We start from the raw sequence: 17,273 nt of genomic DNA, 5'->3' as shown, positions 1-17,273 counted from the left end.
TATTGGTTTTATATGAAAAGAATGTTAAAATGAATAAATCCAAGTTGTGATTTAAATTGGTTAATAGCATTATCTTATGCTTAATTTTATAACTTGTAATTTAATTGGACAATATTCATTCACATACACAATATATTTTTGATATTCTATTCTTTTATTTTATTTCTTTTCTAATTTCTATTTTTTTATAAGCCAAGAAATGAAAATCATTAAAGAAATAAAATAATTTCATGCACAGGAGCTTTTTGGTTCATTCACGGCATGGGACCTGAAGGGTATTCAATGGCTTTTTGGTTAATTCATGCCATGGGACCTGATTTAAAAAGGAAGGGTTTTCGTTTAAGTCAAGAGCACGGGGGGATTTCAATTCATGTTAGGACTTTTGACCGAGGGCAACTTAACATATTATCATTTATTCAAAGGGCGCCGCACATTATTATTTTGGTTATTTTGGTTGGAGCATTTTTAGCACGGCAACAATTATTGGGGGCTTTTGACCTGCACGGATGCATTTTTTTTTTATATTCACTACGCGCTGCACACTAAGATTTCCCTTGGGCATTTTCACGCCGCACAGCTTTTACTCTCAAGGGGACAACTCAGCACCGCATGCACATAATTTCTCCAGGGCATTTTAGCACACAGGGATATAGGTGTTTGGGTTTACATTGCAATGCCGTTGAAGAGCTCCTTGAGAGGTCTAATTGCTGCTACAGTCCAGCCTTCTCCACCACTTTCAATCTCCATCTCCATTCATTTGGCTTGCTCTTTTCATTTCCTACTTTTTATTTAATTTCAATTTAAAATTTATGGTGTATTGTTGATATTTTTGGCTTAAAAGTTTAGGCATTTTATTTGCTATTTATTTTATTTTATGTTAGTTATTTTTCTTGTGTCTTTAAGCTTCCATTAAATATGCATTACAATTGCATTTTAGATTGATTAAAGGTTAATTCAGTTTTATTATTTAATTTTTAGATTAATTAAAATTGTCTAGCGTAGTCGAATCCTTAATTATTAATTTCAATTTGTTAGTCTTTTACATTTCATTTTGACCCTCAAAAATCTAAAAGTATGAATCTAGTCTATGACTAGTACCCTTTTTACTTTCGTTGCACTCTTCCATTCATTGTACATACTACCACTTTTGTTTGTGAAACTTTGCACCATTTTATACGAGTTTGAATTTAAACAACTTTTCCCGAAGAGACGATGTAGGAATTTTATTCCTAATTATTACACGACATCCTCTTGCACTTGAGATAGCCTTTGTGCTACTCATTTTTTAGTGAGTCAATCTGTTGCCCAAATGACTAACACAAGAGGGGGGGTGAATTGAGTTGTATAAAAAAAATAACAATTATAAATCAAATATATAATATAAAATATAAACAAAATATAAAATAACAATAAATATAAAGAGTAAGGGTAAGAGAGAAGCAAACTCAGTATGTTAACGAGGTTCGGCCCCACTGCCTACGTCCTCGCCTCAAGCTACCCCTTGAGGATTCTCAAATTCACTATTCAACCTCCTTCAGGTGGAGATAGAAACCTATTACACCTTTGAACAATACCGCTACAAAGGATCCGTGTAGAACACCCTCTACACTTGCAATCACCTTACACGTGGTGATTCAACTATTCCCCGTGTAGAATACTTTCTACACACACAAGGGTTATACACACCCTTTTTCTGATATAAGAGCTGATAGTGGGTAGGTTATCAGAAAACACTCCTCAATGAGTGAAATAAGAACAATACAGCGCAAGCTATATCTCTCAAAATGAACAAGGATTAAGGCTCAATGCTTAGAGAAGAGAGAATGAAAGTTTTGAATGAATGTTGTATGCTCTTGGTGTTATGAATGTGAAGCTCTCAATTGATCTATTGATAGGCATATGAGACTTCATATTCAAATTTAAAAAGATTCACATGTCAAAGACAACATCATTCATTTTTTCAAAAAATTCAAATAAAAGGTTCTTCTTTTTCAATTGTCAAAGACAACATCATTCACTTTTTCAAAGAATTCAAATAAAAGGTTCTTCTTTTTCAATTGTCAAAGACAACATCATTCACTTTTTCAAAAAAATCAAACCTAATCTTTTACTTTTGGCATATGACAAAATGAGCACACTTTCATTTTCAAAAAATTCAAACCTAATCTTTTACTTTTTGTATAAGTCTAAAAAAGCATCAATCACTTTTGAAAATATTCAAATAAAACATGCACATGTGAAAGATGACAATCAATCATCTTTAATATTTTCAAAGTTCAACCCTTTAATCAATGCATGCATATGCAAAAGATGACAATCAATCATCTTTCAAAATTTTCAAATTTAATTTTCAAAAATATTCATGCACATGTGGAAAATGTATTTTAATGCTTTATGATAAAATATTAATTTTGAGCATTAATCATAATTTCAAATTTTGAAGAGATTTACAACATTACTCTATAATTTTAATATGAACTTGTTCCCTTGTTGCTCATGCTTATTTCCTTGATGTGCTTGACTCCATTGTATAGACAATTTGAGCTTGAGACTTCTTTATTCTTTGAATTCATTTGTTATCATCAAAATCCATGTGTAGATTTATAATCACATGAAACTTGAAACCTTGAGTTCAACACAATCCCTTCACGTTTGAACTAGTGATAAATGGACGTTCAAACTTAATTTATGGTATCATTCAAACATCACATTTCAAACATTCGAACGAAGGACACGTGCAAATGTTTCCTTCTAATTGTCCAAACATATATCTCACTACATCCAAACTACTTATAGCTAATGTTCGAATTTAAAATTCCAACGTTCGAATGAAAAATACATGCAAATGTATTTATTAATTGCCCAAACTAATATAATCGAATGTAAGAAAAAGTAATGTTCGAATGTTAGTCAGTTGGGTTTGCGTCCAAACGTCAAAACATACATTCACACAAAAGAATAAATGATAGACTATCGATCGTCACAAAAATTGTAACGGTTGAATAGTAAATTGTCACAAAATATATTTCTTCATGCCTTTGTTGTGTCAGTATGTTGACAGTTTCTAACCATCACAAAAAAATTTTTGTGTCGATATTTTTATGACAATGTCATCCGTCACAAAATATGCAATTTGTTGTAGTGTCCCCTCCATATTTATAGTGTTTGTCATTGTTTTGTAAATAGTTTTTTTTCAGCTAGGTCAAAAAATGCACAATCTATTACTTTTTGGCCATGAAATCCGTATACATACTACACCGTCGTAGTCCTCAAGTGCCAAGCCTCAAAATGGGCCAAGAAACACTGCCAACTGACTAGCATGTGGGGCTCATGCACCAGTGAAGCCTCGCGTGAGACCCAGGTGCCGCCACTGCTCCAACACTGAATGCGTCACTGATGGATTCCTTTTGTTTTCAAATCTTCAAACTGCAATTAGCCCCACACCATTCCATCGACTCATGGGCCCCATAGGCTAGTACAGTAGATGGTCTTCATGGGCCCCACGCATTGATTCACAGGCCTACATGCCAGTACATAGTTATTTAAGGAATGCTACACATCATTCCACACCACACACTTTATATATTAAAATATTATTTTTTATTTTTTTTATTTTATTCTTATTAAACTAATTGAATTGTTCTATTTATCATCCACACACTACATATTTATTATAGAAAAAATAAAAAAAAAATTAAAATAAGTATGGTGTGTGAAGTGTGAGGATGACAAGAAGAATTTTCCTAGTTATTTCACTATGTTCTCACTTTGTTCAAATGAGAATATGGAGGCAGTGAAAGTGGCTCCTATAAAATGCGCCATAATAGTTGATTGCAATGTCTTTCTACCGGTTGTGCTTTAATGCCAGAACCAATCGATCCAATTGTTAAAACAAGTCAAACCGCTTTTTGCAGTCCCCTCCTTGACTTAGCCAGGAATATGGACTCAAACCTATGGTTCATTGCCCATTGCTTTTTGTTTTACCTCTCTCCCTCCAAGCATTGTGGTTACTCATGTAATGTAGTTTTTGTATGGGGCACCCCATCCCTTGTTTTGGTATGTTTGTTTTAATTTAATTCATCTTTATCAAAGAAAACAAAGAAGGCATATTCCCATGCGGTTTGGTGGATTAGAGATTATGAATCCGAGTCTCTTTAGACACCATATTAAGACGATGAGACTTATATCAGTTCTACCCACCAATTTGATACCATTTCTAAAACCCACTCAAGAGGCTCAAAATTGAGCAGTTTTCAATATATCGGTGTATGGTAATAGTTTAGGCAAAAGGCTGATAACTAAGACTTGGCTCGGTTAGTCGATTACTGATCAATCAACGTACCTTCGTTGCTTTATAACAACATACTAATTAAGCAAAATTCATCAAAGTTTTCAAAATGTATGGGTCCCACATAGTCCAGAATAGAATCCACGTAACAATTTTCGACAATTATTGTACTCATCAATGATTAAAAAGTTGGGGAATATATATTTAGTGAAAAGCAATTTTAGCATTAGAAGAAGCCCGCGAGAATCCCATCATCTGTGATCTGATCTTCTGTCGCCTCAGGGAATCTCTAGCAATGCAATGGCCTGTGCATAGTGTCATCTCTTGCAAGGCCTTTCCATGCTTGAGCAAAAACTTCGCTAGACTAACCTCGTTCTCACATTCTAAAAACCCATGGATCTTTACTACCTTCAGGTGGTGTAGGAAAGACTTAAGATTCTGGGTTTGAGATTCCCAAAATTGTTCTTCCTCAGAGCCAGACATGTCCCACATTTCCCTATTCCATTGCTAAGGAAGCAATGGAGAGGCCAGAATGATAAGTACTTTATATGAGAAAATTCAAGTATGAGAGAATATTTAAATAAAAATAAAGGTACAAAAACATACTCTCCTTTCGATCTTCTGATCATTAATGATCTTGAGAATGAGAGTCTGCAGTGTTGGAGAGCTCCTGAATAGACATGCTAATCCTAAGACATTATTTTTGTTGAAACCAGTATGCAACTCCAAAGAATTGAGGTTACTAAATGGTTGAAGATAAACAGCAAAATAATTATTGCTTGATAGAATCTGCAGTGAAAGAGAACCGATCGAGGTTCATTTATATGGAACTAGAAAATTAAGACGTTACAAAATCAAACAAAATTATCATATAATACAACTAGCGCCATAGCTAAACAAGATGCATCTACAGTGATGATGTGCAAAAGTGATACAAAAATTATACGAGAAAGTTGTAACGATGAGATTACATGAAATGAAACATTTTCATTATCTAAACAGATCTTACAAATACCTAATTTTACTCGTTTACAAAAGCAAAAAAAAAAAAAAATTAATGGGCTTCTAATTTTCACGGTTTTTTCGTAGCAAAATGAGTCCATGAGTTTTTACTCCTTTGACCAAAGGTCGGGTTTCTAATTTTTTGGTTTACTCCCTATTTTGCAATTAAGTATTTCATTCTCTCACTAGTTTTCTAACCACTTAATTAATCTTGTCACTTGATACGTAAATACATATGTCAACCAATTAGAAATCAATATGTGATTCTAATTTATATCCACGTTAGAGCTAATTAAAAATATTAAATCCCATGAAAAAAATAATAATAAAACATAAAATAATAAATAAATAAAAACTGCCCCTTCCTCACCCCAATTGGGGGTACTGTCCTATTTGAGTCATCTCAAAGGTGGTTTCACGAGGAGCAAATCTAGCTAGCGGCCTTTAAGGTGGCTTAGACAACAATGGATGGAGTTGGTGCCCCAAATGAATGCCATGTCAGGGGGTTCCCCTTCTATTGTGAGCAACCTAAAGGTGGCTAGTCTTTAGGGTGCCACCTCCAAGATGGTGGAGATCAGGAGATTCCACTGATCTACTACTCTTTTTCAGTTATTTATTTATTTATTTATTTATTTTCATGTTTTATAATTCACCATATTGCAGGTTTACAAATTTTAGTTACATTCAAGAGAATGGATTTTTTAATTCATTGACATGATTAGTACTACTTGCCACAAGACAAGTTTGTCGCTAAAAATATAATAGGAGATAGACAAAAGTAGTTAATAACAAAACTCATCAACTCATGAAATAAATTTGGAAATCAATATATATTTATATTTGTCCATTTCTTGAATTCCTACCAATTAAAATTCATGCCATGGATCAATAGGAATCGATTGCAATATACTGTAACACACAACATATATATATAGACTAGCATATTAGTCATGTGGATGGAAATATATGAATAGATGTGTCTGTGTGCAGAGAGAGAGAGAACTGATAAATACCTCGATACACTGGCTTCCAAACTTTAGGCAGTGGGCATGAGAGACACCAGAGAGAAGGTTGGATACACTCTGAATCTTTGTCACATGACTTGTATCTTCGTTTACTACAAAGAAACCAATGGAGGCCTCATGCAGAAAACTTAAATTGTCAAGAGAACTATTATCAGTAATGGCATTATTTTCCCAGACCAGGAATCTGAGTCTTGGTGCAGTAACCTTTACCAGACTTTTATCACTGTAAGCATCAAAACAATTCGCTACCCGCAATCGCTCCAATTTCGGACTTGAAATATTCAAGCCTAATAGCTGAAAACAATTCTCCAGACTCAAATCTTCCAGGGCCCGGCAGCCAACGCTGAGATGTTTCAACCCAAAGCACGCATCTAGATTCAGTTTCCTAAGGACTGGGAACGATGGATCCGAGAACAAGTCCAGGAGTGAGGATTGGCTGTATAAAATTATGAGTGAAAGAGATAACGTGTGGAGCGATCTGAAACCATCCTTCATTACCGATGAAGGAGGCAAACGAAAACCCGGATAACGAGATTTCAGATTAAAAACCCTTAAAGATTCACTCGCTATTACAGATCGTGGGAAGTTGAAGTAATCGTCAGTAGCAACCTCGACATCAAGTTCTTGAACATTATGCCTGGTGGCGGACCGAATCAGACCATTTAGATGAGAAAAACTCAAATGGGCTCTGAAACGAAGCGTCCTTATTTGGGAGAATTTGTCATGAAGCGCTAAAACCTGGGTTATGAAGTCCACTCTTGTAGCAGCAGTATTATGCAAGTTCTTTTCCGTACTGTTGGGAATCTTGGGATGATTCGAATTAGTTAAAGAAATGGAATTTGGGTTAATGGTGGTGAAATCAAGGTCAGGGAAGGAGAACCAGAGAGACCTCCATCTCTTGGATAAGACACTGGTTTGTGCGATGGATTTGATGGGTAGAAGGGAGAGAATGCGATGGAGAACAGCATCAGGAAGATCGCTGATTCGGTCGATGCCATTTTCAGTAGTATGGAGGAGAAGTTTCCTGCGCTTAGAATATCTTGTTTCCATTCAAAACGAGGGTATTCTCTCCGTGTCATGTCTTTGTTTTTCAATAGGCCACGTTGTTTGGTGCTGAGTATGATGGATAGGATTTGAAACTTTCAAAGAGTGAACTCAGCTGAGAACGAGAACGGCGTTCGAGTTTGTTTTGAATCTGAATATATAAAACAGAAAAACAAAACAAAACAGAAACAAAATCTCGAGGGTTGTCTTTCATTTGACCTATTGAAATAAGATCATGAAAATTTTATCATTTATATGGAGATTGGATGCATGGTAGATACAATGAAAACCCAAAACGCATTATTATAAATTGCCCAGATTGTTTAGTGTATAGTTTCCTAATATGGACCTTAAGTTGAATAATTGTCGTGTTGACAAGAGTGAGAGTACACAAAGACAATCTTTATGTATAGAGCCCCCATAGAGGATGATCAGGGTATTCTCATTATGAATTTGACCGATAATTATGTACAGACTTAAGTTTCCCAAACTCTGGAAATGAAGGAGGGTAAGTTTTCCCTACTGGAAGGTAGACTAAAGTGGGGCGAGCGTTTCATGTCATGACTAAAGCTTGTTTTTAGGCACTATGTGATACACTGTATTTACATATATTTAATTAAATGATTTTTTTTCATTAATTAAGACTATGGGCTTCTTAGATGATTTACATTATACTATTTTAAGACTTCTAACTATGAAATTTAATTTAAAGTGTTTTCTTGTTATTAAATATTGTTCATTATTTAAATTGTTCTTTATTCTAAATTATATTATTATTTTATTGTTGAATTTTATTATTTTGTTTTATTTAATCACTGCATTTAAATTATTTTATTTAACTTGCAGTTTTGAAATTTATTTCCATTGAATCAATTTTATGATCCAAGTTAAGAAGACTAGATCTCATTTCTTTCCCTATTTTTTTTTTCTTTTTCCCTTTTTCTTTCTCCTCTTTTTCTTTTCTCTTTTTCTCTTTTTCCTTCTTTCTTTTTTCCTCCTTCTTTCCCTTACTTCCCCTCCCACGCGCGGCATCCCCTTCCCCTCCCCCGCTTGTTTTTTTCTCTCCTCCCAATGTGCCACCGTGCGCCATCGTGGTCATCACCGTCCCTCCCATCCTCTTCTCCACCGGTAAGCTACCACACCCCTCCATTCTCAGCCCCTCCCGTGCTGCCGTTAGCCTCCATGCACAGTTTCATGCCGCAGGGTCCTTGATTCCAGCACCGCCGTGGCACCACCATTGGCCACCATTTTTTTCACCACAATACCGGTGACCTCCTAGCTGCCTAATCCATCCACCCATCCTCAGCCTCGATCTGCCACCCTTGAAGCTACACCATATCCATTTCCGATTTGAGCTTTTTGGCTTCCAACCATCGCCCACACCGCCACCCATGACCAACCACCACCACCATTGGCTTCACCAACATCTATAAGCCATTCCCTAACTAAGCCAAGTCTTCGTTTGTCCCCTTCAAAATTTGGCCTTTTTGAGACCCATGGATTAGTTCAAAAGTACACTATTACGTTGATGTGCCGCCACCTTTAGCACTTTCTTGATCCTCCGAAAATTATATTTCACCACTGTAAGTAATTTTTCAAATAATTTATTGATATTTAAATATATTTTTGCACTAACAATTTTCTACAGTCTAGTTGCTTGTGCCGAACTTTGAGTCCGATGAGTATGGGGGTTTGGTTGGATTAGGGGATGAGATTGGTTATTGAATTGGTTTATGCTTGGTGTTTTCATGTCATGTTTGGATTTGTATATATGGTGTTCGATGTCTTGACATTCATCTTTGTGTTCATGCATGTTCGTGTGTTGTAAATGAAAACTGGGTTTTCATATGAGAAATGATATTTGGCATGTTTGTAATGAATAAATTAAAAGGATTGAGAGAGAGAGAGGAAAAAAAGGAACTGTAGGGATGGTGGTAAGTAGGGTCAGTAGTAGATTCCCGCCTATGGTGCATGCAGTAGAGAGAGTGGTAAGCAAGGACAGTAGTAGTCCCGCCTGCAAATCACGCCTACAATTGAAGCTGTAGGGATGGTGGTGGTTCCGCTTGTGATTCCCGCCTACGATGCCCACGGTAGGGATGATGGTAAGCGAGGACGGTGGTAGTCCCGCCTGTGATTCCCTTCTATAGTGAGTTCATAATTAGTTAATGGGCAATTTTCAGGAAAAATGGTTGTTTTAAATAAATGGATATGTCGGGCCATTTCTAGGAAAATAATAGTTTATGATTAAATGGATACAAGTACCATTTTCTGGAAAAATGGTGCGTCTATGTTTGGGCCATTTTCTGTGAAAATGGCGGATGGTATTTAATGGTGTGTTTTGGGTTAAATGAGATTTTTGGCATGCATTGGAAAATGGTCATTTTCAGGAAAAATGATGGTTTTGGGCCACCAGCTTGTTTCTTCATGTGCACGCATGTATGTTGGTTGCATTAATGTGTTTATATCTCATGGGTTGTTTGGTTGATTACTTACTAAGATTCACAATCTCACGCGATATTCTTCCCTACGATTTCGTTTTATGGAATCGTAAATTTTGATGGAGATGAAGATATTGAGTCTGAGGGATCAGCTCTGCCAGTGGAGTGACATGTGGTCACTTTTGGATTATGGGATTTGTTTCCCTTTTTGGTTGGTTTTTACTTTATTTTCACTGGATAACTATATAATTTTATGTAATACTTTTATTTTAGTAGTCTTGTATTTAAAATTCAGCTACTTAGTTGACTTCTTTATTTATCCGCTCCGATTTTATTGTATATGTTTGCATGTTGCACACACTTTGAGCACTTATCGCTGGAGTGTGTGTCCTATGTTGTCATTATCCCGACGTCATGATTCTCACATTTCCATACGTGTGAGTAGGAGGTGTCACAGGTGCTATCAGAATAGTTCTATTCTAGGTAAAACAACATGTCCTGTAGATGCAATACTAGAAAATTTTAAAATTGGAATTTAAAATTATTTAATTTAAAGTATGTCATTTTTATTGGTTTTACTTATTTTATTGTATGCTACTTCGTTTGTATTTATTTTATTGTACATTATTTTATTTTATTGGTTTTATTCTATTTTATGTTATTTTGTTTTATTTTAATTTATTTTACTATATTGTATTTTATTTTGAGTTAAAAGTGGGGTTAAAGGTTACACTATGGTAAGATGTTCTTTAAAGTATAATTATTAACACAATATTGATATAGACATATTTGTTTCTATACTTTCTCTTTAATACTTAGATATTTAAAATCTCATTAAATAATCATCATTCGTAGAAAAATACTCTAAAGAATTCTTGCCATACATTCTTAACGGCTTAGCTATAAGTCGACAATTCTAAGTCCTAAAATAAATTTCTTTAGTTAGATACCATACACTGTGACTTCAAAGCATATCATAAACTTAGTCCCTATTGCACATGAAGTAGTAAGAGATTTGTCTCATACTTTTCCATAAAATAAATGTACTAGATAGTAAAATACATAACCATAACTGTATTTTCTATCATTAGAGCAATTCCACAAAATAGAGTTTGAATATCTAGTTGCCTTAAGAGTATCAGTTTAAAGGCAACAATATAGTCCTTAATTTCTTGCAAATAACTTTACACTCTTTTCATGACTTTTAGGTCAAACATCATTGGGTTACTTTGACAATAACCAATGATGTAAATTGTAAAATTGATGTTCAATTGTATACAAGTTTGTGCAACCATCAAATTCCTTATAACCATCATATACATAATTTCTTTAACAGCCTAATTAGTTTGAGAACACCGTAAAATATTGAGCATGTCGCATTTTATTTTTAAAGCATCTATTGACCAACAACTCTACATGCATAGTCTTTTAAAACTCTATGCAAATATATTGAGACAATCCTATCAATCTTCGTCTTGGTATTAAAATTCAATCCCAATACCTTTACTTGCCAAAATGTCATATACATGCAGGACCATAAATACAAATATACTCCTACTGACTTTTGGATATATACATTAACAATAAATATTTTTCTTAAATCCAAAAATAGTATTGGTATTATCAAGTTTCAAATACCATTCTTCAAAAATCTTTTACGTCTTATAAGTAGTACTTTTATTCGCTTCTTGTATATTTCAAACATTCACTTTATAATTATTTCACATCTATTTGATGTAACTCTAAATTGTAATGAATTACAAATATTATAGTAATCCTGAATGAGTCCTTCCATGTTTATTTGAAAATCTCTTTTTCTTATCAATGGTCATTTCTGAGTAAAATCCTTGATTACAACAAGTCTGACTTTATACCATTTAACATTGCCTTTGAAGGGTTTTTTCTTCAAGTGTAACGCCCTAGTCCCGGATGGGTTGGAGAGTTACTCTTCTCACTTAAAAATCGTATCTCGTAGTACATATAAATTCCAAATTCTCAATTACACATAGATCTCATTGTTTTAAATCAACTATTCAAAAATACTTAACTAATAACACCAAGTAGTCTTAATACAAATATCAACCTATGAACATACCACATCATTAGAACACGACTTACTTAATAAAATTCACTAATACTCATAGAAACCTTCCATGCTTAATCCACCATGCTTAAATCATCTCACCAATGCTTCCTAATCTTGATCCTCAGCTAAAATATTCAAATTATTTGAAAAATTTTGTGGAGATAAGGGGTGAGTTATCAACAACTCAATAAGCAGAGAACATATACCGACGTGCAAACATGAGCATTTACAGAGTATAGTATGCAGAACAAAATATTTTCTAAGGTTATCATGCATAACAAAACATGTTTTCAAATGTAACAGAGCTATGGTTTCGAAACACATAAAACCCAGAGTACTTTGGCATAACATAACCTGAGCATCATCATCACATCAAAACAGAGCATCTCACAAAGTAGAGACCATGTTTAAACCCTGTGGTAGGGTTGTACTATTCCCAGTGGCCAAACTGGGCAGAGACAGAGGTAAATCTTCTCCTTATTATTCTTGGAGTCTCGAGTGTCAAAAACTTGATTCTCTCTAAAAATTGTTTTAAGAATTACTCCCAAATATAAGAGTTGTCAAGTAATATTAGGGAAGTCACTAAGTCATTTTCTCAAGGAACGATTAGTCTAGATTGCAAATTCATCCACTATCAAAAACAAAAGAAAGTTATTAACTAAAGTTATGTACAATGGTATTCACAATGATAATCAATTCTTTTTGGACATTGTTAAAAGTGCCCTTGTTTCCTTTTGTATGAGATGGTGAATGAATGCTAAAGGATATGCAAAAAAGTAAAGAAAATAACGTGTCAAACACGAGTGGGGAATAAGAAATATTTAGCTCGCATCTAATAATTTTTTCTCTAATGCACCTTGACACCACTTCAATCACTTCCATTCATTAAATGGATTCGTGAATGTGCATTGAATAAATTTTGGTTATCCTTGCTTAAGAAGCTAAACCACATTCATCAACGTCATCTAATCTACTGTTCCCAAGAAATTAATAGAAGATTGTGAAGATTATGTTCTAAGGGACATTTCATCAAACACTAAGTGTGCAAATCTAAAACCCACTATTTCTCATTCTCAAGAGTTCAATCTAACCCAGAAAAAATTTACACTACTTAGAATCATTCAACACCAATGAGTACAATCCAAAGTGCAACTCAGCAACGTCTGAATTTAATCCAAAGTGATTTTCACATAGGTGAACGCTGCTGGAAAAACAAGAAACTGCCGAGAAGAAAAATAAGAACAACACACTAATAATTACTGCAAGTAACAAACTAAAAAAGAAGTAAATTAAAATGAGAACAACTTGAATCAAAATGCAAGAAAATAAGAACTTGAATCCAGCCACAAGTCTTGGATATTTCAAGAAAGGAAATGTAAAACTCAAAAATTGAGGAAAAATGGGTCTTGGGAGTCGGCTGAAACTCTTTAGCAAAAACTAAATATTTTTCTCCCCTCCTTTCTGTTTTCTCTCATCTTTGAGAAAACAAATGAGTTTTTTTTCTATGCACATAGACCAACAACACCCAAAATGAAGCAAGCGTGAAGTGTGCTTTCTATGAAGGTGAAAGTGCAGGGCGTTGAGTTGCTTTCTGTAAGGTGCGTTTGATGCATGGCAGCATGAAGTGTACTGTGTGTGAAATGGATTTGGTGCAACATCTAAGATGCAGGCCTAGAGTTGCTATGCATCCGCAACTGTTTCGATGCACACTGCACACACTTTTTATTTTTTATTTCTTTTAAATGTCAGACGCCTCTCTCTTATCAGCTCTCTCTAATCTACCTCTCTCTCATCAAGCTCTCTCACTCCTCATGTCTCTCTCTGACCTCTCTCTCTCTCCTAAAGTTCTCTCGCTCATCAGCTCTCTCTCTCATCAAGCTTTCTCTCTCTTCAACCTCTCTCTCCTCAAGATCTCTCTCATCAAGCTCTCTCTCTCATCAACTCTCTCAAAACTTTCTCTCTCATCAAATCCCTCTCTCTATCCGATCTCTCTCTCCTCAAGTGTTCTCTCTCATCAAGCTCTTACTCTCTAACTCTCCTCAACGTCTCTCACTTCTCTCTCTTCAAGTGCTTTCACTCACATCAAGCTATTGGTTTCAACGAGGAGGAAAAAATTCAAACGGTAAAATTGGTTGACATGTAAGGTGTAGAGTGTGTGATTTACTATAGTGGCATCTGCGAATATTTTCTCGAGAAAGAAATTCCCGTGCATCTAACTCTATTCAAAAGCAAGGGATGTGTTGCATGAGTGCTTTTTTAAGGAAAAGCCAAGAACTGCTTTTCCTCATGCTGTTCTGTCAAAATCCAAGTACCCCAGACCAATACTTGCGTGCGGTGCCCACGTTCAGAAGCAAGAAAGCAATTTGAGAAAGGCCAATGCGTTGCTTCCCACATGCATCCAAAATCCATCAATACCCCTCTACTGCTTTGCGTTGTCCCATTGAAGAGTCAAGCCAAAAAGCTTCCGTGTGGTTCTTTCCATGTACTTGATTTCTTTCCGCATAAATCATCCAATGCTTTTTTTTTTTTTTTCGTCCACGTACTTCATTTCTTTTCTTTATTTTATACATGGGTCCCAAATCTTTTATGCATGTGATTTTTCTTTCTTTCATACATGGTCACATATTTATACATCCCAACCCAGACACGTTGCATGTGGTTCCGCTGCCAGCCAATGTTACCAACTTTAATCTTTATCCCATCGTTTCAAATCAGAGTATTAATATAATGTAAATGCCGATAGAAGCACCTTATTTAAAAATAGTATAAATAAAAAATGGCAAAAGAAATAACACGAAATAAATAGAAAATAAAAAATAATCTAAAAAAAAATGGAATATTAAAAATTTGTTATACATTTGAAAAAATATTGGCTAATTAAATCACAGGTTATAAAATTAAACATAAACCATGATATTAACCAAATTGAATCACAACTCAGATTTATACTTTTTAACAGTTTTTTATCTAAAACCAATAAGAATGTTAATGAAGTAATTAAAATATATTGATTTTAGATATAAAATATGCAATAATTCAGCTCAGTCATGTGCATGTAGGAAAGATCACAAAAAAACCATCTTGCTTCCAAAGTGAGTGCAGTCAGAGATAGAGGAGTTAGTACCAACCCAAATAGAGCAGAGTAGAGCAGGGATCAGAATCAGATGCAAAACCAGTACACTATGCTAAAGGTTTTTCAGATGCCATATCAAAAGAAAATAGAGTGTCAAAACATATTCAAATCATTCTCACATATTAAAAACAAAAGTCAGAGCATCTTTCTAAATCAATGCACAATTTTTCAAAATTTCAATATCACTCTTTTTCACATTTCAGAGATAGCATGATAAAATATAGCTCATGTCTACAAAATGCATGTCAAACAACATTTTTTCTTTTTCATACAGATTTCATAAGTAATGTAAATAAACGACCGATGTTATTTTTCCCAAGTTCTCATTTCATAACAAAATATGCAAAATTTTTAAAAAGTCAACCTCAGTCTTAATAATTCATATAAAATCTAGTATAAAAACTTCGCTTATCTGAATTTTTTAACTTTTTAAACAACTTTTTCAACAACAGTGCTGAACGAATATTACTTGTCACCAATAAAATTGACACTTCTGTAAATTTTAAATTGAACACGTACTCGTACGTAATTCAAACTAGATATATTTAAAAATTCTCTATTTTTCCTGGTGACTAAAATCCTAAAAACTCTAATATGTCTTCTCTCCCAAAAATATACTCGGCCCAAAACTGTAAAAACACAACAACCCATTTAGAAAAAATGCACGGCCTGACGTTCAATCAACCCGAACACCTTAACCTAAGATCAGAACACGTGAACAAAGTGCTTGAAGGCAAATTTTGTAAATAACAATAAGAAAATCATGTTGTGCTTTACATAGAAAAAAAAAGGCCACTTTTAGAAACAGATTTAACAGGTATTCACTAGAATATCCAGGTGCGGAGACTCACCGAGAAGGAGAGGCAACAAGCGGAGGAACAGGGGCTTGGCGACGGTCTTGGGTGGTCCGCAACATAGAGGAACACTGAGAAGAGAGAGAGAGAGAGAGAGAGAGTGAACACGGAAGGTTGGTGATGAGAGAGACAATCTACTGTGAGTGAAAAAATGAAAGATATGAAGGAGAGTCCGCGGGCTCACCGATCGCCAAGAGGTGACGGCGGTTCTGAATGTCGACCAGGCTATGGTGGCTTGTTCTCCGGCGACTTCTGTGGCTGCTAGAGGTGGCGTCGTGGCCCTAATGGTAGCAAGGAAAATCTTATGGTTTGGAGGAAAATGGCTCTTTTTTTTAGTAGTAAAATAAGACAAACGGGCTATTTTCGATGGTGAAAAGAAAGAGCAGCTTCCAACTACAGCGACTTGGTGGTGCAGCAGATAGGCCTTGGGTCAGTGGCTTAAGAGGGCAGCAGAAGACTGAGCAGTGGGCTATCATGGGGCAGAGGTAGTTTCTTATGGTGGCTGGGTCGAGCTGATCAGCTTCTATGATGAAGGGGCGTGCGGCAAGGGTGTTACGGGACAAACGTCTAGGAATCGCGTAGTGCTCACTGGGGCTGGCAGCTTCAGTTGTGTAGGGTGGCGTTTGCAGTGGCTTTGCCACACAATGGTGCTACGGTAGTGGGAACAAGAAGGAGGAGGCCGTGGGGGGCTGTTGCAACTCTAGAAATGTAATACCCAGGCCCATAACTTGGCCGAGGCTGCGAAAATATTAGCCTTTTAGTGACCGACATCGTTTAGGTAAGGGATTTCTTTTTCTTTTCATGTTTTTCCCTCCCTCCCATTTCTTTTATTTGTTGTTTCTGATATGCATGCTCGCCCTCTTTTCTCCGTGTGCCGTTTTTCTTTTTTCTTTTTTTCTTTTTTGCTCTCAACTGTTTTCTCTTCCCACATGTCCGCTCCTCCCCACGTACAAGAAGTTCCCTACATCAAGCACGGAAACGGCATGGTAACCGCTGCCCATGCACGTAACTCCCTTCCTCCTTTTTCATTCTCCATTTCCGATACACTACTTCGATGCCAGGCATTTCGGTTTCTCAATGCACTTCACCTTGTGGATGCTCTCTCTCTCTCTCTCTCTCTCTCTCTCTCTCTCTCTCTCTCTCTCTCTCTCTCTCTCTCTCTCTCTCCCCGCACCAAGTCGCAAGGCACTTGGAAAAGCCACCATCCAACCACTACAAGTCAGCCCCCACAGCCCAGCACCTCTGTGCCCTCAATAGGAACCTATCACATGCACTCGTTAGCCTCCGCTGAACCAGACAAGATCACGCCAAAAAGAAATTAGTGGTGTCGCACGTCCCTTCTCCACGAACCAAACAACAGCTTTTCTCCTCTGCTCAACCACCTCGCAAGGCACTGCCTCACA

At 35.8% G+C, this 17,273-nt stretch overlaps 1 protein-coding gene and 1 long non-coding RNA gene across 2 annotated transcripts; both read right to left on the bottom strand.

Annotated features, from left to right (window-relative positions):
* Nucleotides 1-4,292: 4,292 nt before the first annotated feature.
* LOC122304049 (putative F-box/FBD/LRR-repeat protein At4g03220) lies at nucleotides 4,293-7,799 on the bottom strand. The gene is made up of 3 exons (XM_043116084.1): nucleotides 6,304-7,799; nucleotides 4,895-5,077; nucleotides 4,293-4,795 (listed from the first exon to the last, which is right to left on the bottom strand). Exons 1-3 carry the CDS (start codon nucleotides 7,363-7,365, stop codon nucleotides 4,493-4,495), a joined length of 1,548 nt encoding a protein of 515 aa, XP_042972018.1. The 5' UTR covers nucleotides 7,366-7,799; the 3' UTR covers nucleotides 4,293-4,492.
* A 6,564-nt stretch (nucleotides 7,800-14,363) lies between these two features.
* Nucleotides 14,364-17,009, bottom strand: LOC122305628. The gene is made up of 3 exons (XR_006241180.1): nucleotides 16,055-17,009; nucleotides 15,868-15,941; nucleotides 14,364-14,547 (listed from the first exon to the last, which is right to left on the bottom strand). It is a non-coding gene; the product is annotated as an uncharacterized LOC122305628 (long non-coding RNA).
* Between the last annotated feature and the right edge of the window lie 264 nt (nucleotides 17,010-17,273).

This window comes from Carya illinoinensis, chromosome 3, assembly GCF_018687715.1.
Source record: "Carya illinoinensis cultivar Pawnee chromosome 3, C.illinoinensisPawnee_v1, whole genome shotgun sequence".
NCBI classification, from domain to species: Eukaryota; Viridiplantae; Streptophyta; class Magnoliopsida; order Fagales; family Juglandaceae; genus Carya; species Carya illinoinensis.
This window is presented reverse-complemented; position numbering and strand designations above follow the sequence as displayed.